Raw genomic sequence first — 19352 nt, forward strand, 5'->3', positions numbered from 1 at the left:
CATCCATCCATCCATCCATCCATCCATCCATCCATCCATCCATCCATCCATCCATCCATCCATCCATCCATTTTCTTACACCCTTCGTCCTCAGTGGGGTCGAGAGGCTTTTGAGACATACCGGTATATTTAATTTGCTTGCTGTACATCCTCCAGACTCACACATGGTTTCTCATCACCTGCAGTTGGGTCTTGGCCCCTACTTTGATAACCAATGATGCAGAAAATAGGAGACTAAAAGGTCAAGAGCTCCATCATGATCATAATATCTTGACAGACCATGAGGATGCAGTGTTATTCTCTTGCTAAGACCATACATGCTATGCTACCTTAACACATCCATGTGTTTGTGAAACTGCAACATTTGTGGCATTGGCAAGCCTGCAGATTTAATTCCCATGAATGCCCACAAAGTCATGGCCTGTGTCCCCGCAGACAACATGCAATCTGTTATTGAGACAGATTTTAATTTCAGTTCACACAGAAGAATCTTAAATCATCCATGAAAGAAAAGAGAGAGTGGGGAGAGGACTGGGGGGAGGAGTCTCCCACTGACTTTCACATCCATTCAGCCAAATCTGCAGCAGCATTGAACTCGCACAGAAAAGGAGAGGCCAACAAAAGAAAAAAAAAAAAAAAAGGCAAACTGAAGAATGCTTTTCTGAAGGACCTCCTATCACTGGGGTTGAGTTGAGTTTGCATGTACATTAGACGTGAACTGGTTCATGATTTACTGAGGAGTGCTGGTGAAGAGGAGGAGGAGGAGTGGTCAGGATCGGAGATCATTAAGCACTTTGAGAAAGACGTCGCCCTGAACGCAGCACGGCAGCACCGCAGCCAGGAGGACCAGAAGTGCGTTTAGCCTCCGAAAGTTGCGTCGATCTGGACATGATTCGGTTCTGATTTGCTGCCCAGCTGCCCGGAGAGGACTGCGGAGGGGCTGAACGCCGCATTGTGGCAACCGACACCCTCGATTCCTGCCCGAGGACTGCACAAGCCGCTCGCCGCAAAATGTCATCTCAGGCCAAAGTCAAGAAGGACAAAGAGATTATTGCCGAATATGAGACCCAAGTGAAAGGTGGGTGACGTGCAGGGCCTGCTCCTATTGTTGTTGTTGCTTTGGTGGGAGGACACCCTTGCATAACTTTACTACAATCTTTATGTGGCTCTAGTGTGCAGTGTTGTGGGGTGGGAGAGATCACGTTGGTTTAGATAACTTATTTTCCTGCCTTCCTTCCAGAAATTGTCCCTGGCATCATGTTTCACTCCATTTTATTTAGATGGAGTTCTTTTTTCCTTGAAATTAAATATGGGGAAAATTTAAGGCAAGCATCTAGCTACTGCAGAGAACTCTGTGCTCCAGTTTCTCAAACATGCCTCGCTTTGTGTGTGACCATGTGAGCAATGGGCTTTTATTATTTCTTTGCTCTATGCAAGCTTTGACAGTTATCCCTGATGATCCTACAATATATATTTTTAAAGTACTTTCAACTCTTAAAATGTTCCCACCTTCCCATTGCAGAAGCTTCTTTGGCGTGAAAAAGTTAAGACATATGAGAGAGATGGCGATCATCCCTTTTGTAGTATTTTCCTGTCACTTCATGACTCAGTGTGATATGAGAAAGAATAGGAGGGAATGCTTGAGAAGGTCACACAACAGTTCAGAAAGTCCATGAATTATGCATGCTGTCTGTATGAATTATGAACTATGAAAGGATTTCACTGTCTGACACTAAGTATGTGACTGGATGAACCAACCAGTGAGAGTGAGAAGAAAGTCAGGAACGGATCAGACAGATTGCAGGATGTGAATAGTCAGGCTTGTCTTGTCATCATGCTGCACCTCTTATTGTTGTGGTTTTAATGTAAGTCTTGCATTTCCTGTTGCTGTAAGGTGTCATTCAGTCTGTCTGAACCCCAGAAGCCAGTTAGATCTTTTTGCATGCTAACTGATTACTTTGTTTACAAGACAAACAAACCAATGAGTTTAAAAGAAGCGTTAGTTAAAGCAATGCTAGCTCAGTTCCATGCAGTTTGAGAGAGAATTGTTTTTGCAGGTTATTATGTCCATTGCAGACATTTTGGTCTGAGAAAGAAATAAGAGCAAAGGTATGAGCTACATGAACCGACCACATTCCGGTTGAGTATTCATGTGAGCTAGTTCTGCAGGAGAAATGCACTCAAGAAGAATGACCACTAAATGGATTGCAGCCACTTACTGCTTTTTTTCCTAGTCCTGCTCATTTACATCAAAGGTGGTTAAAACAGGCATATCTTTATCAGGACAATTTGCAAAAAATTTGCAATGTTGAACTTGTAGCTTCAGTCTCTTTCTGTTATTCGACTTTCATGACCACGTTTAGTTTAGTGTTGCAGTCATCAATGTAGTTTTTTTTGTTGTTTTTTTTTTACTTTGGTCTTGTTTTTTTGTTTGTTTGTTTTTTTTGTCTGTGTAAACCCCCCAAGATTCCCCACACACAGTGTGTTCTAATTAATCACAACCTTTTTTTTATTATTTTACATTGATGAAGCATTTAAACAAAAATGAATGCTTTTTCACATTCAGTGATCTGAACCTATTTAGAGAAATTTTTTTATTACATCATCCATATTTAAAATATCATGTTCCGAACTGTGTTTAGATAAAATAGTGTTCCTGCTTTGAAACCCAATCATCAAAAGTACATTTCTATATTCTACTCCAAGTATACTATGAAGAAATGTGGTTACATGACCTTTGTAAATATTTATCAGCAGAAGCTTTCTGAGAGTTTATTTTATTTTGGCCATAACTGTCATATTTATTAGAGTCGAATCACACAAAAATGGTTCAGAAACAAAAAAAAATAAAGTGGAAATAAATATTTATATTTATTTTTATATCATGCCAATCCCTAAGTGCAATGAAAAACACAGATTTGGGTACGATGGGTATAAAATTCATTCTTTACATGTATTAAATCGAAGTAGGAAGACAAACAGCTGTACAAAATGAGGGTTTGAAATGCTGAAAGAACAAAATGCCCTGAAGCTCTGAGATAAAATAATATGTATTTATCATATTATTATTGTGATTACCCTTTTGGGGCTGCATGGTGTAGTAGTAATTGTTAGCTCTATTGCTGTGCAGTACAAAGGTCTGTAGATTTTGTATGTTCTCCCAAAGCATGTCTGGATTCTATCAATCAACTCTACCAAAGTTATGCACATTAGATTGTTGGACTCTTTTAGGAGTCTAGATGGTTGTCATTGAGTGTCACTGTGTTGCTATGTGATTGAGTGGTGATCAGTTTTTTGAATTCATCGTCTCTCGCCCAGTGATTGGCACCAGCCCTCCCGCTGCTCAACAATAATACACATTTGATGTCTGGGTTGAAACTACGGCTGTATGATATTATGAACATGTGCTAAAGGATGATGATGATGATGATGATGGATCTCATGATGATGTCTCTTTACAATGACGACAACAAATCAGTAACACTGCTGATGTCTTTCTCCTTTGGTTTTACAAGAAAAATTGACTTCTCATAATTAGTAAGCTAGTTATAAGAAGAAAAAAAAAATTTTTTTTTTCCATCTTTAGAAATTTTTATTAATTTTTTTATTTTTTTTTTAAAGTTGTCTCTGCCTGATTTCTGCTGTTTTGGCATTGAAACAGTTGTAGTTTCTTAATGACTGACCACTTTACCGCCTCAAAAGCTTCCATGAGGCATTAATAACAAATGTCTTAAAATACATTACAGACACAAAGACCCTGAATACATAATACTTAATTAGTTACCTAACACCAATTACACTTCAGGTTTTTTTTCACAAAATGCACATTTTATAAAGAAATCATGTCTTGTGATCTGTTCTCTCATTTTGTAATATTTGATCTGAAACGAAAATTGACTAAAAATAAAATACAAATATGCAGCATGGTGCATAATTTACCTTCATATCCAACACTCATAATAACAATAGCACAAAATTACTCCTCTAAACGAAGATAGACTCAAAAGACGGACTTCACTTTGAAGAGACCTGACAAGATCTTGTGCCATAAGATTTTGTCACATGCATATTGGAGGCATGTTAATTTAGTTTAATCCATCGTTGAAATGAATCAACGTGAAAGATGCCCACTTATGATTGAAGACCAGTCGCATGCAATTATCATTACAGATAAGCACCTTTTTAATGTCTGTGCTACTTCTACTTACACACCGAGACTGTGATGGACGACTGATTGCATATGAGATCAATATCGTATGTCTGAGATGTGTTTATGCTCCAGCTTGTTAACGTTGGAGCCAGAAAGCCTCAACGGCTCACTCAAAGCACAGAACGTATAGCCGGTGTGAAGCCAGGCTTAGATGGAACAGCTAACCACTGCACAGCTGAAATGACAAAGGATTGTCAACACGTGTCGGGAATGAAGAACATGATGAGCATTTATAGTCAGAGGAGAGGTGTGGTGAAATTTCTTTTTGTCACTCTTTCACTCTCACACTGTCTTCACGCTCACACTTACACACAGATCGGTCTGCACTCGGCTCTGCGTCTCTGAGAGAGCCATCACAGCCCGATCGCTCGTCTCAGTTTCAGGAAAGGCTTTTAAGCTGACATCTTAAGCTCATTTGCTAACGGGGCTTGGATTGGTTTGGTGCTACGAGGATTTTATTCATGCACTGACGCTGGCCTCCAGTAAAGCTCAGCTGCTGACTGCACAGCAGATCAATCAGACCCAAACCTTCTGCACTTTACAAGTGTTTGTTTCTCTGACATTTTGTCACTTTTTGAACAAATGGTTGATTTATCCTTTTATGCATGTTTTAGCTATACTAATGTCATAATTTTGTGAATAATAATAAAATAATTCACAAAATAATCACCAACTTGTTGGCCAAGTTAGTGACTTTATTTGTGAGAAATTATTCTATTTTATTTCTTGCCAAAATGCAGAGCTCTATTATCCATCATGCTGTTTCAGTTTTGTATCTTAAGCCTTGCACATCTTTTCCATAATTTAGAGTTGTTTTAAAAATAAAAAGCGCTGAAGACTTTGGGCAGCCCAACTACAACCTTATCATAGTTAAGGACTTGATATTTCAGTCAGTTTTATTGATAGCCTTGAAATTAATGTGATTTTCTTCACAAATACACATTTCCTTGGGGAGCAAGCAGACAAACCTTTCTGCCAGATTCCATCACAAAGGAAAAAAATGTTTTGATAAATGCTGGCCTGAAGTGTTATGGTTGAATTTTGACAGCGCCATAAATATCTTTGTTGTTTGTGTCTTGGTAACACCAATGTTTGAGATTCTTGTTTGTTGCTTCGGTGACAGACCAAGGCTTCGCAGCGGAGCCTTATGAAATCCAAGGAGAAAGCCGTTTGGAACTGCGCCTGTAAATTTTGGATTTTCCTGTGTGATTACACCAAGAGTGACGCAGTTAGTTGTTAAAAGCATTTTTCAGGAGTGAGCGAGCAAGCTTATGTGAACTCAACCAAACCAACTATAAATGCATGCCATAGTCATTACTGCATTCAGAAAACAAGCGCTCACACAACACAGCCTTGATTTGCTCCAAATTATGTCAACGTGTCATTTTGGGTTAGGCCCCTTGTGACTAGCCACGCATGGCTAACAACAGTCTCAGTCACAGCTACTGGCCACGCTTACTAATAACTGTGCTCGGCTACTTTGAACTGGCAACCGTGGTGACGGCGACTCCATTCTGCGTTGTATTTGGTGCTCTGTTCTGTTGTAAAGCCCACGCCTAGCTGGCAGAGCTGGGATGAAACGGTGACCAAAGCTTTCCCTTATTTCATTTGACTGTCTGCCAGAGATCGGAGCGTAACCACCCCAAGCGCTGCTTCTGTTACATTTGTTGGGTGAGCATGTCTTTTTTGACCCTGCAGAGTAAAAATAGCAGGTGACGGCCCTCTAACATTTCAGGAAGGGCAAACATTTGTAACAAATAACCTTTTCGAGCTGTAATTATATCAGATTAAACGATGTAGGTGGTGCTACGTCGCTTAATGTAGCACCACATTAAACGATGTAGTGTCAAGCTAAATTATGTTTCAGCTTGACACTGAGGTGGGTTTACAATTACTGACTGTCAGTTTGAATGCTGTGTGCCACATTACCATTTAAAGAGAGAAAAATATTTACCAGCATCATTTAACATTAAATTACTGGGGGCTTTGTTGAATATTAAATAGTCACTGACCAGCTTCGTACCGGCTGGTATTTTGCAGTCAGAACTGCCTTGGCATAGATTCAACAAGGTGGTAAAAATATCTCTCAGTATCGGGTCTAATATGACATGATAGTGCCTCATAGTTGGTGCAGATTTGTTGGCTGCACATCAGAATATGAGTCATTTCTTTTTTTTTTCCAATCATGATCCTCAAGGCATAACTCCCAGCGTGTTATAGATGTTTCCCTGCTTCAGTACATCTGGTTTCTGGCTGGTTGACAGACTTTTGCTGAACCGCAGAAACCTGAATCAGGTGTGTTTAAAGCAGGGAGACATCTAAAACATTCCTTGGATTGAGACCTGGTGACTGTGGAGGCTGTTGGAATTCAACAGCAGCACTACTCTGGAAAGGTGTGGCATTCAAACAACATCCGTTTGGTACTGACTGTGTCAAGAGGCTATCCTTCATGATTACACCACCAGCACCATCCTGAGTCATTAAGACTTTGCTTTGCTATCATGTTATGACAACTAACCGTCTTAATATTGTATCAAAATCAATATTTAAAAGACCAGACAACATCTTTCCACTTTTGCTGAACCTGTGTGAATTGTAGACTTGGATTCTTGTTTTCAGCTGGCATCCGGTGTGATCTTCTGCTGCTGTTGCCCATCAGAGGTCAGATGTCTTCCAGACTTCGGCTGCAACATTTCTTGCTTCAGCTATTGTTGCTTTTTCTTTCATTTAAAGCCATTCTGGCTATTTGACTGACATCAACAATAGATCTGTGGCTCACAGAATATTTTTCTTTTCTTTTTTGCACGTTCTCAGTAGTTCAGACAAAAAATTGAGTGAAAAACCAAGTAGATAAGCTGCTTCTGTAATAATCAGACTGTTTTGTTTAACAGCAATACAATGACTAAACTCACTAGTTTAAGATTCCCTTCCCCCAATTTTGATGTTTGGTTTAAACTTCATTAATTTGTCTTTACATGCCTTAATTAATGCATTGCTGGCTAATTCAATATTTGTCTTAAGCCATCATATTTGTCAGTATGTTTTGAAATTTGTATTTTTACAAAGTACCTTGAGATGACATGTGTTGTGAGTTAGTTAGCATTAAATAAATAAGTTATACTGAATCAGAAAGGTGTACCTTGTAAAGTGGCCAGAGAGTGTATTTTTAAAACTGAAAACTTATCACAAATAAATAGTTTTATATCTGCTAAAATCCAGAAATACCATTATTTGGCATATTTTCAGTCCAAGTTGGCGCTTGTTTCTGACATATTAAAGTGAAACACTCATTGCACACAATCAATGATGTCACTGCTTACCTAATGTTTTATCAACCGTAGAACAAGCTACATTTGTGCAGCCATTAATCTTAATTATCAAAATCTATTGCCATATCCTTAAAGAGATGCATTGAGTATTAAATGTTGGTGTATCTCGATCTGAACAGGGTAAGAAACGCCACCAAATGTCCAAAACCCTGTTTGTGAATTTCCACCAGCCTTTGGGTGTGGAGCATACACAATGTTCCCAGGCAAAGAATCTGGTATGACATGCTACTCGACATTTTATTACTCTCAACTAAAGAGAGAGGAAAAAAGTGTCTGGGTCCTGTTTCTTGAATTCCTTGCAAGCTTCTGTGTAATTATGCATTACCCTGCAAAGGCTTGAATCATTCATTGAATGTAGTGCTCTATTGCTAGTAACACTTTAGGATCTAAAAATAACTGTCACACAGGAGGGGGGGGGGAAAGCAAATATCATAAGTGCATCTGGTTTTCTTTTTTAAATCGACAAAATAAAATCTTGCTCTCTGAGTTGTTTGCTTGCTGACATTTGGGGATAATAATCACTTAAACCAACAAATTGTGTTGCTCATTGGTCTATATCAGTTCAAGAGTGCATCACAGCCCGTGAAGTTTTGGACTTGATCGCTGCCTTATTCATCGTTAGAGGCTGGTTGTTGCTTATTCTGAAGCAGAGTACGTTGCCCTTGTCCTTGGCCATTATGCTAAACAGACTGACTGCTGCGACTGTTGGAGCAGGGAACTGGCCTGCTCTCGCTGAAATGCCTCCAGAGGCATGTAACCAGGCAACTAGGCAACTGTGGGGACCAAAAGAGGTACATCTCCTCCTTTCCGCATATCAGGGGATTACATATTTACTTTGTATGTCTGAGTCTTTGCTCACTCATTCACAATTTCCCCTCACAGACAGTGGGGAAGGAATTTTTGTCATCCTTCCCTCTGCTTTCGGAAAAAATGGCACGAAGAATCTTAACAGAAGGGATCTCTTGAAGGCAGCCTTCTCTGTTCATGCATTTACATAGATTTGCTGTCAGTTCAGCAATGATATGCATGCTTGTAACAGTCTGTCATAGAGGGATCTTTTGAAACAGCGTTGGTCAAGTGGTCTCGTTACGTTCTACACAAAAGAACTTTGTTCAAAAAGCCTTGCATATGTCTGCATAATCTGTGCATGTGAGGTCAGAGGTAGTTTAGTATAATTAATGCTAAAGTATCCAAAGTGGCTGTACGTCACCACGGAGTGCATAGAAAAATACTTGTTTTTTCAGAATTAATATGAATTTAACTTGAACATAATAATCTATATAAATGTACAAAATAGAAAAGTTCATCTGTGTTGCTGTGTCTCGTATATTCAGTCGAGAAGATAATTGTGATGTTAGATTTACAATAACAAAATAAGCTTTGACAATATTTTGGAGAAAACTAAGAAACGTTTTTTTTAATTATGTTTCACTATTAATGTGTTCATAAATCACAACATGTGTTTGTAAAGAATTAGTATTGACTGTAGAATCAGTCCAGGTCTGAGTTTTGTCTAACTCTTAAGATGTCAGAATGACAAAATAAAAGGAGTGAAAACAAGCATAAGTGTTTATAGATTGGAGACTAAAGGAACTTCTTAAATAGATGCACATGTTATTAGAAGCTAACAGTTTGCCTGTTCTTGTATTCTCATGAGGCTCGAAAATCTTTCTGTCGTTTGTTTTTTGACACATTCGCGATGAAAATAAGAGACTTAAACTTGTATGCTCAGGGTGTTGAGGATAACCCATATTAAAGAGCCTACACCAGCTGACGACGACTAAACTGCATTTTATGATGTCATCAGATAGACTTGGATGTAAATATATTGTTGCATTTTCATTGAATAATATTTCAATCACATTCCTTCCATGTGTCATTCAGTCTCTGAACTAATATTCTTCACAGCTGCTCAATAAATATCCATTGATTGCGATTTGCATTTTTCCCACCCTTCCCAGCCTTTTCTGTTGCTGTGATGTCACATGAAAGACATTATCTCATTTGTGGTCACTTTCAGTCACTAAAATCTATATCTTGTTTCGGCATCAATGACAGAGGAAGTCCATTCGACTGGATCCTAAATAGTATACTAAAATACTTTAATTTTGATTATTGAGAACATTAATATTGAGACATGTTGTGGTGAACACACTGACTAAACATACTTACTGCAATATGTATCTGCCAAAACTATAGAAATATGAATGATTTATAAATGTCATAAATATTCATGTAAAAGCTGGAGGGAGTTTTAAACTGATGCTCTTCTAAACTTGCTCTTATTTTAAATCCATAAAGCAAGTTTATCCAGCTGTGATTTAGAAAATATGCCTACAAATGATGACATGTTCAAAATACTGATTTACCTAATAACTTTACACACAGTGCATGTTGCCCTGTGATGGACTGGTGTCCTACCAGAGTGCACCTAATCTCCTCCCTGGTGATAGGGAAGCGAAATATTGTGAGAAATGTTTATCTAGATGGATTTTAATATTTCTAATTCTTTAATCAAGGTGTACCTGTAGGTTGGACATAAGTTGTAAAGGAGCATATAGCAATAAACAGTTTATATTTAGCAGCTATGTAGTTGCTGTATTTATTGCTGTCTTTCTTTAGACGCTACAGGTATGTGTTGGTATAGAATTTATGGCCTTTTTTAAAAAAAATGTAAGAGTCGTGGTAATATTCCTGGTTGTATTTTTGTTTTATTGGAGGTTTTATTACATGGAATGCCAGAGATGACTGAAAATGGCTTCATTAAAATTCTAGGCTATTCAGGAAGGAGTCAGGAGGTTTTTATTAGCTGTCGTACTGATAAATCTGTAAACCTGTCCTTATCAGTAAAACACGTGGCCTGGTTGTCTGCTGGACATTAACTGCATAACACTGGACAGCAGCCAATTTACAAAAAAATGAATGTGTTTCTTTACAAAGGGACGACGATGCATTTTCTTGTTTTATGTCTCTCGATTGTGCTTCAAAATGTTTGCCTAAAACGAGACTTTTCCCACTTTTAAAACGATGCAATTTGGTGTTCGAACCTCAAACACAGAGGAATCATTGTAATCATGTAATAAGACAAATGCTCGCAGTTTGTGTATTTCAGCCAATGTCCTCTGAAGGCTCTCTCGGCACAATGCATTTTGAGAAGCTGACCTATTTTGAATTTTCCGTGCTGTCTGCTGCGATCATCAGACATGCATCTCATACTGTATGCACGTGTGCAACCCCAGCAAGCAGACACCCCTGCTCTCTCTCTCTCTCTCTCTCTCCTTCCCTCTATCCCCACAAACACTTGCATGTAAAGCTGGCAGACAAATGAATTCTGACATTTTGGTTTTCTCCACTTATGATGACTTTGTTCTGTTTGGTTGCATTACTTTTGGATTAAATGTGCGATCACATGCCTTGGTGATCCTAATTGGGAAGGGAAGGGGGGGCCACGCAGACATGTAGAGAGGCTCTGTTTATTTTGCTAATTCTCTTTTGTTTTGTTACACAGAGATTCGTAACCAGCTGGTGGAGCAGTTCCGATGTCTGGAGCAGCAGTCCGAGTCCCGGCTGCAGCTGCTGCAGGACCTGCAAGAGTTCTTTCGCCGAAAGGCCGAACTCCAGCTAGAGTATTCCCGAGGGTTGGATAAGCTGGCTGAGCGCTACTCCTCCAAGATCCGCAGCTCCAGAGAGCACCAGCATTTCAAGTGAGTGTTTAAAGCAGAGAAAAACACCTGATAAACAAACATCACTCGTGTGCCATGCAGATCACTGCCACTGCAGACAGAGAGCAAAACAGAGGGGGGATAAAAAGCAAGGAGGGAGAAGGGATAAAAGCAAAGGAAATGACCTGAAATGAATCCAGGGCCAAAACGCCTTGTGGCCCCGGGCTGCTTTGTTCCTTCCAACTAGGTCAGACTCTTTATCCATCCCTCCACCCCCTCCTTTTATTCTCCGGCTATCAGGTCGTTTACATTTTCAAAAATCATCACAATAAAATCCTAGCCAAATGAGCATAAATTCACATTACGTTGAGAAACTGGGACATATCTTTATTTAGAATTCGATGAAGCAGGAAGAAAGTGATATATTACTAATTTTCTGTAGTTTAACTTCTAGTGTATTGTGATCATTTGTCATGGGCAGCGATGGCCTGCAGCACGCTGGAGATGATGCTTAGACTAGCCTGCGGCACACTGTGACTGTGCATGTTCAGAAATTGGCCAACTCAATTTTGTTAATGAGAATCACTTGGCATGAAGATAACTATACAAAAATGACATTAATAATGCTTTGAAGCATAATATTTTCTTGTGAGGTTGGAACATTGATCAATGAAGACTGTAAGATAAATTAATGAATGCACTGGCTCATAGATCCAGTACAAAGTGAATATCTATGCCTAAGAAGCTCATAAGGGAGCAACAATATTATAAATGTACTAAATTAATTGAATATATTTACTTTTTTTAAAAATGTAGGTATGCTTGTGCATTTCTAAAAAAAAAGCATTGATTTCTACAACTAGAATCTCAGATTACTTAAAAAAAACATTTCACTGTAGCATTTTTCACTTCACAGTTTATTTTATAAAGTGGTCGCATAACAAACCCTACAAATTGTTCATATCTTGTCTGTCACATTTTTACATTTCTTCTACCAAATATGCAGCTACACAAAGGATTTAGTGAGAAGATTTTATGTTATTTTTATTTTTTTTTACTTCAAAGTGTGAGGCTCAAACATAAAAACAGTTTTGAAAAATTTATCTTCGTACTTGCAGCACAAAACTGATAACTTAAGCTTACCTTGCTGGGTAGGATTGCATATTGACAGCAACTTAGTAATTATAAATGTAACTATTTTTACAGAACCTGAGTTTTAAGAATGTCTTAGAATTAACCATCTCTTGTCCGATCAGTTTAAATATTTTAGATCATGACCTACATATGATCCTATTTTGTCCAGTCTTAATACAACTAAAGGGCCGTTAAGTTTTACACAGTTTGGAAGTGATGAAGCAGGTGCTAATTTTAGAAACAAACAGTTACCCAGTTGTGTAATTCTCACAGTTCTTAGATCAATACTCGTATTTTGTCTCAGTTATCTTTTTAGTTTTACTGCCAGACAAAAGGGATTAAAAGTGGTGATTTTTTTCAGTGTTTTAATTAGCAAGTGATGTCTGCTGTAGGACTATTTGCCAACACTGTCAGTAAATTTAGACAACCACTAACTGTAGAGACAGAATAATAGAATAGAAAATAATAGAAATGGCCTTTATTGACCCACAGATGGGAAACTCAGGAGAAGTGGCATCATTAACGTGTTAAATATATAAAAATCAAGATGAACAAAAACAATAATAATGATAATCATAATATGATAGGAAAGATTAAAACATAAAGAAACTGCGCAGTAATTAGAATAGAAATTTTGTAAATATCGTAAAAGATCAAAATGGGAGATTGTGTTTACTTTAAAGCAAAAGCCTCAAACAGGGCGTCAAAATCAAAAAAACCTCATCACACCCCTATAGATCTGTATCTTCTACCTTGATACCTGCACATTTTTTTACGTAAAGTAGTTTTAGATTAGCAAATAGGAAAATCAGTTACATTTAGCACTGTGGTTCAATTGGAGTCATTGATTCTTAAGTAGTTGTACATCTATTTATGCTACAGCGATTTATGCAGGGAAACTCTTTTCATCTCCATCATGAAATCTCTCTTTAGCCAACTGGACCCAAAGCGCAATCATGGCTGAGAGCTCCCGTCACTAGGACATTGATTAATGGAGCGTTCCCTCAGAGGGAGACTCCTGCAGAAACTTCTCCCCACACCCTCACTGTCCCAGATTTCTCCGTCACATTAAATGGTCATCATTATAACTGAATGTCAAAAGCTACTTTTATGCTTGTAGAAGAGATTGGAGGGGCCCTTTAATGTCATTAATAACCTGCAGTTGTTTCACTTCTGCTCTTTAAGCTCTTATCTCTTATTGCATTTTCCCCACTTATGATAACATTTCTATTCTCTGTGTTACTGTGCATGATTTGTTCATAGATCCAGTAGAAAGTGAACATTCATGCCTCAGAAGCTCATAAAGGAGTAAAAAATGTGCTACATGTACTAAATTAACTGTACAGATTTACTTTACAAGGGACTGTCCACATGCATCACTCATAACGAACAGTGCCTTGCAAAATATCTCATACCAGTCAAATTTTTTTACATTTTATTAGGTAACAGCCAATACCTTCACAATATTACTTGTGAAGTAATATGTACTTCACAAGTGGAAAGATAAGGGCATTTAATTGGTAAAGAGTTTTCACAAAAAATCTAATCTGATTATTCACTCACACGTAGGATAGTAAAGCAAAGGTGCAAGCATTTTGAGGTCTTATATCTCTACAGATTTGTGTATCTCAAAACTTGAAATATTCTCCAGTTCTTCTTTGCAGAATGCATGCGTCAAATGCCTTATGACAAAAAGCAAAATGTTTCATCACTATCTTCATGGCACCCTTCCATAATTATTTGCCATATTTGCTAAAAGCACCACTAACTGCCGTCTCTGCAGCTCTCAGAGTTATTAGCCTCTAGTCCTCTTATTGAAATCTGAAAACAAAAAGCATGAATTGTTGTGCAAGGCACTGCATATCCATCATGTCCAGTGAATGAGGTACCAGATTCAGTTTATGTTCTGTGCTGTGAGTAAAAGGTTCTTGAGTTAAGTTTTGTGTTCTTCTGATGCAATGGCCGAGCTGTAAAATAGGTATTGTATTTTTTTTATAGGCTGTCAAGTGGAAAACCTCTTCCTGTCATTTTCCTTAAACAGCTTGACATTGCGCTGCCGGGGCTCTGAATGCGAAAAGACTCATCCTTATTCTTGAGCAGCCGGCAGGCAGACATTTTTATCTTGTCATCTTGAAGGCATGTCCAGGATCAAACACCAGCTCAGTTTGAGAGGCGAGCCAATAGGAATAGCTTGTTCATGCTTTTTTTTTTTCTTTTTTTCTCAAGTATCTGAAGTAAAAAAGCGATGGAGATGCACAGCCCTTTTTTAGTTGTTTTTAAGGGAGTGGGGATAAACAAAACAGTGAATTAAGATATTAGGAGTTTTGGCTTTTTTTCCTGCGTCATTTGTACAAAAGAAGAGCAACATCATAAACTGTAAGTAAATATAAAGCCAAGCCTTAACCACACTCACATTATGCATTGGAGAATACTTTAGAGTATGCGCTGACTCACATTGTGTGGTTAATTGTTTGTAATATCAAAGAAACCTTCGAGTTTCCTGAAGCAAATAAAATCCAAATAGTTTCGGTGGTTTCAGGTGACTGTCTGTCTTTATTGTGGGTGCTCTGTGTGAATCACAATAAAGATGACTCTAGGTTTCTTCGTCATAGCACAGAAACTATAATGAGGAAGAAAACTGGGATCAGTCATTGAATACACCTGAGGATTAGAGATTAAAGTCAGCTTTGTGTCAAAGTTCAGCCAGGATTCATTTTAAATAAACAAAAGCATGAACTCATTTGAAATTTATCAATGCTCTTAAAGATTAACATAGATGTTGTACTTGGCTTGAAATCTATCTTTAAAGTATTCTTATTAGTAAAAGTGATAAAAATGATTAAATTTGATTTCTCCTTTTTTATACATACAGAACTATTTAGATGTCATTTGAATCCTGGATTAGATTACCTATTTGCAGGGGAAACCAATTTTTTTACCACTTTTTTTTTAATTAAACATTAAAAATAGTGACATGATTCTGTATGTCTGAACCTGATCCCAATCATAGGAAGGTTGAAAAACACCAACACATATATGCACGCAAGAAAAATCAACAACAAGATGATAAACTATTTGGTGTGAGGATAATTGAACTCACATGCTTCTATGAGCAGTCAGGCAACCAGCAGGCCTCAGATTTGTGTGTGTACTGATTTCCTCTCTGCACGCCCTCTGGCTTTTCATTTGTAATTGGTAAAAACTGCTTGTATTTATTGATGGACTTCAGGGGAAAAATCTTCATTAAGCCTCATGTTTTAAGTTACTTTGATCAGAGTTGAAACATGAAGCATTTGGCACAGCTATCAGTACTCCTTGAAGATGCACATTTGTACCAACAAGGTGTTTTTTTTTTTCTTCTCCCCCCTCCATGCAGGAAAGACCAAAATCTAATCTCCACTGTGAACTGCTGGTATTTGGTTTTGGACCAGACCCGGCGAGAGAGCCGAGACCACGCCACTCTCAGCGACATCTACAACAACAACGTCATTGTCCGCCTGGCACACGTGGGCGAGGATGTCACCAGACTCTTCAAAAAGGTCAGAATGGAACTGATCCTTACAAGACGAGCACATTCATGCAAACAAATGGCTCAAATTACATTTCTAAAGCATGTTGTGGGCAGATCAGTATACATAGCACACACATAGCAGTATAAAGTTTATTTATGTAACTTTTATGCTTGTATGACATTCTCACTTTCTAATAATCTTGAGTAAACATACCACAGTTTTAACACATAACATGTACAACATGGTAAAAAGACAAGAATTATTCCTGCTGCTGGTAAAATATTATAAAACCTTGATTATTGTACTTAAAATCATGTGTATTTATTTATTGCTATTTGGATATTAATACAAAAGCATTAACACAAATGGTGAATAAACATGAGCTTGATGTAGTCATTTTCATGGGTGGCACTCATTTAGTAACCGTCCAAATATTTTGGAAATGCGTCTTAGCGGACAAATTTGTCTCTCTTGGAAGTAAGGTAAAAGTGTGTTTGTGGTATTAACAACAAGGCATTTCAGAAGAGGGTCTAATCAGGAGCCACAAGCAAAGTGTAAACATTAGTGAACATGTTCTCTTTACTTGTTACTGATGCTTTCCCCTGCAATATACAGCCACCCTACACAACAAGGCTCTTTATATTGTTTAACAATAGCAAATGTGGGCTTTTAATATATTAAAACTGAATCTAAAAAGATGCACTAATGCGAAGGTGGTTAAAGATGGTTGGCTTGGGGCAGGTTAAAGGAGATTACTGATGACCGCCTGCTGGAAATCTGTCACAGAAAATTTGCTAAGACTCCTTTAAGACAATAATCCTGTTATGCTCGGCTTCCTGGTTCAGCTGCAGTGCAGAGTTGATGGTAATGAATTACACATGCGGTGACAGGAATGAATCACCTCTGGCACTTGATAAGACAGACTCTAAAATGGACCAAATGTGCTGAAGTCTTGCTCTCTAAGCATTTGAAAATGCAAGTTTGTGGTTTTGAGGAGTCGTGCCTTAGAGGCGACAACAAAACGGGATAGATCGGCCAAAACGGCGTTCTTTATCCACTCAACAGGATTTCCAGAGTCACACTCCACTGGAGCTGGCACCATTCTCTCCCTCTTCTTGCCTAAAAGCCCTATTGTGCGAAATGTCCAATTCATCATACGCTCCCATTCCCTGTAACTGAGCTGAAGCTGGGACTCTCTGTCAGGAGAAATGCTCTGCAATGACTGTACTGTTCTATTTTTGTCTGCCTTTTCTCTTTGGGCATTGTATTAGATCCTCTCAACTGCAGAGTAATGACAGCATGTCGGCACTTACTGACAGCCTTCGCATAGAAATAAAACTGCCACACTGCTTTCAAGGGTTTCATGCCATGATTACAACAGTAGTTTTCATATTTATATTTGTGCATACCGCATGTTATTTCTCCACTAAATCTGCTGCTGCTGCTGTTTTTTTTTCTTTGCAGAGTAAAGACATCGGGGTCCAGATGCATGAAGAGTTAGTGAAAGTCACCAATGAACTCTACACAGTAAGTTGCACAACATCCCTCCTCCTGCCAGCCAAACATTTCTGTGTCGGTGCCCAGCCTTGGCAGCCTGCAGCTGCAGCCCCGTAGCCTTCTTTTCAACCCGAGCTCGTAACCTGTGCAGCAGCTGTCCAGACGCTGCACGCTGAAGATAGGCCTTATCAACAGAGCAGGCTTTTATATGCATCGCTTTTTTCCTTCTGCTGAGGTCGTGAAAAAGTCCATTTTTGTTCAGATGTCAGTTGCTGCATTGTTCCAAGGAAAATGTTTTGTTGTCTTCAACTGTTTTTAATCAGAGACAGCATTTCTGCTTCAGAAATGCTCATGGCAAACAGTTTTGAAGCAGTTATGGAGTCTGAGGAAGCTCTTCCTTTTGTAAAATTAACAATTCACAAATGATTTTATCTAATGTAAAAAAAAAAAGAAGAAAAAAAACATTTCTGTAATTCGACATCATGTGTAATGGTGCAGAACAGAGAAAAGTTCATATCTAATCCATGCTGAACACAACAAACATCCGACCGCTTTGTCATGGGTTTGTTTGTTTGCTGATGTTGTGGTTCAACTGCAAGTTAATGCAAAATCTTTTAACATTTAACAACTTTAGAGCCATACAAGAGTTTTCATACATTTTGAACTCTACTGTCACACACATACACACTGTATGCGGCCCCTTACGTTCAGTCAGATTTGACTGAAATTGATTTCTCATAACTTGCCACACAATCAAACTTGAGTTTAGATCTAGACTTTGACTAGACCATTCTGAAAAAAAATTACTATACTTAAATCTGGACCATTGCATTACAATTCTGGCTGCATGTGGAGGACCATGGCCATGCTTAGAACTAAACTGCTACCCCAATCTCAAGATTGCATCAACTGCAAACAGTCGCCAAAGCATGATGATGTCACCACCATTTTTTACAGTAGGGATGGTTTTTTCAAGTGATGTCCAGTGTTGGTGTGCGGTATGAAGAAACAAACACTTTTTCACACCTACTGGTCCTAGGAGACCCAGGACCAGTAGGAGTCCTGGGTCTCCTACTGGTGGGACGTGAGACAGTAGATCTCCAGGAGGCATCCTCGTCAGATGCCTGACACCGACTCCTCTCGATGTTCAAAGTCCAGTCCTTTTTTAGGTGCTGTAACTAAAGCAACACCAGAGCCAATATTAAGACAAACAGTAAAGCAGAAATATTAACTCATTAATTATGTTTAATTCAACACAGCATTTGGATTTGTGTCCTTTGGCTACTTTGTACTGATAAAATAATTTGTCCTGAGCCTTTGATATTATTTATTAAATTAAATTTAATTTCAAGTGAACATAATAAAAATATTCTTTTAGGCAAAGATCACGAATAAACTATATTTAATCATTTGGATTCGACCAAAAGGGAGAAAAAAATGTGAAAATGTCTTTTGAAAGAATTTGTTATTTGCACATATTTCCTTAAATGCAAAATAAGTATAAATTTTATACTAGCTGCATTAGAGACTTCAGTGGTTGCTCTGCCAATGTTTATTGTGAAAGGTGAAAAATTCATCAGTGTGAGAAGCAAAGGTTCAAAGACCAGAAAGCACCACGATAGAAACGGCAGAAAAAAAATCTTCGTACATTTAACTTCATACAGCACGGCTAACATTGCTGCTATACTAATATTGATTTTTCTCTTTTCCCCTTTTCACATTCATGCATTATTAAAAGCCTGTCTACAACTCAGACACAGCGCACTGGATAGCAAAGTCTTTTCAACTCTGCAGCAGTAACAGTAACAGAGCTAAACGTGGATGCGTAAGCCATTTAATCTTTTGTGTTGAGAAGACTTTTTAGAAGCTAATGGATTAGGGCAACCATCATCCACTACATTTTTGTGCGGCACTCGGCTTGTCACTCGTTTCATTTGCAGCACAGACGTTCGCTCTGTGTCACTTTGTTACCTCCTTCCTCCCCTGCTGATCGATCTCACGTTCTCTT

The 19352-nt window shown here is 38.3% G+C and overlaps 1 protein-coding gene across 4 annotated transcripts in view; it reads left to right on the forward strand.

Annotated features, from left to right (window-relative positions):
* Positions 1–560: 560 nt before the first annotated feature.
* LOC103464556 (SLIT-ROBO Rho GTPase-activating protein 3-like) overlaps positions 561–19352 on the forward strand; it is a 39288-nt gene continuing 20496 nt past the window's right edge. For 2 of the 4 annotated variants that reach the window (XM_008408735.2, XM_008408736.2), the window contains exons 1-4: positions 562–1078; positions 11048–11243; positions 15712–15874; positions 17312–17374. In XM_008408735.2, the coding sequence (XP_008406957.1) occupies positions 1012–1078; positions 11048–11243; positions 15712–15874; positions 17312–17374 (489 nt within the window). In that variant the 5' untranslated portion in view covers positions 562–1011. Of the gene's footprint in view, positions 1079–11047; positions 11244–15711; positions 15875–17311; positions 17375–19352 lie in introns of all 4 variants that reach the window. The other 2 variants (XM_008408734.2, XM_008408737.2) reach the window with 2 other exon arrangements.

Source organism: Poecilia reticulata, linkage group LG5 (assembly GCF_000633615.1).
Source record: "Poecilia reticulata strain Guanapo linkage group LG5, Guppy_female_1.0+MT, whole genome shotgun sequence".
In the NCBI taxonomy this organism is placed as follows: domain Eukaryota; kingdom Metazoa; phylum Chordata; class Actinopteri; order Cyprinodontiformes; family Poeciliidae; genus Poecilia; species Poecilia reticulata.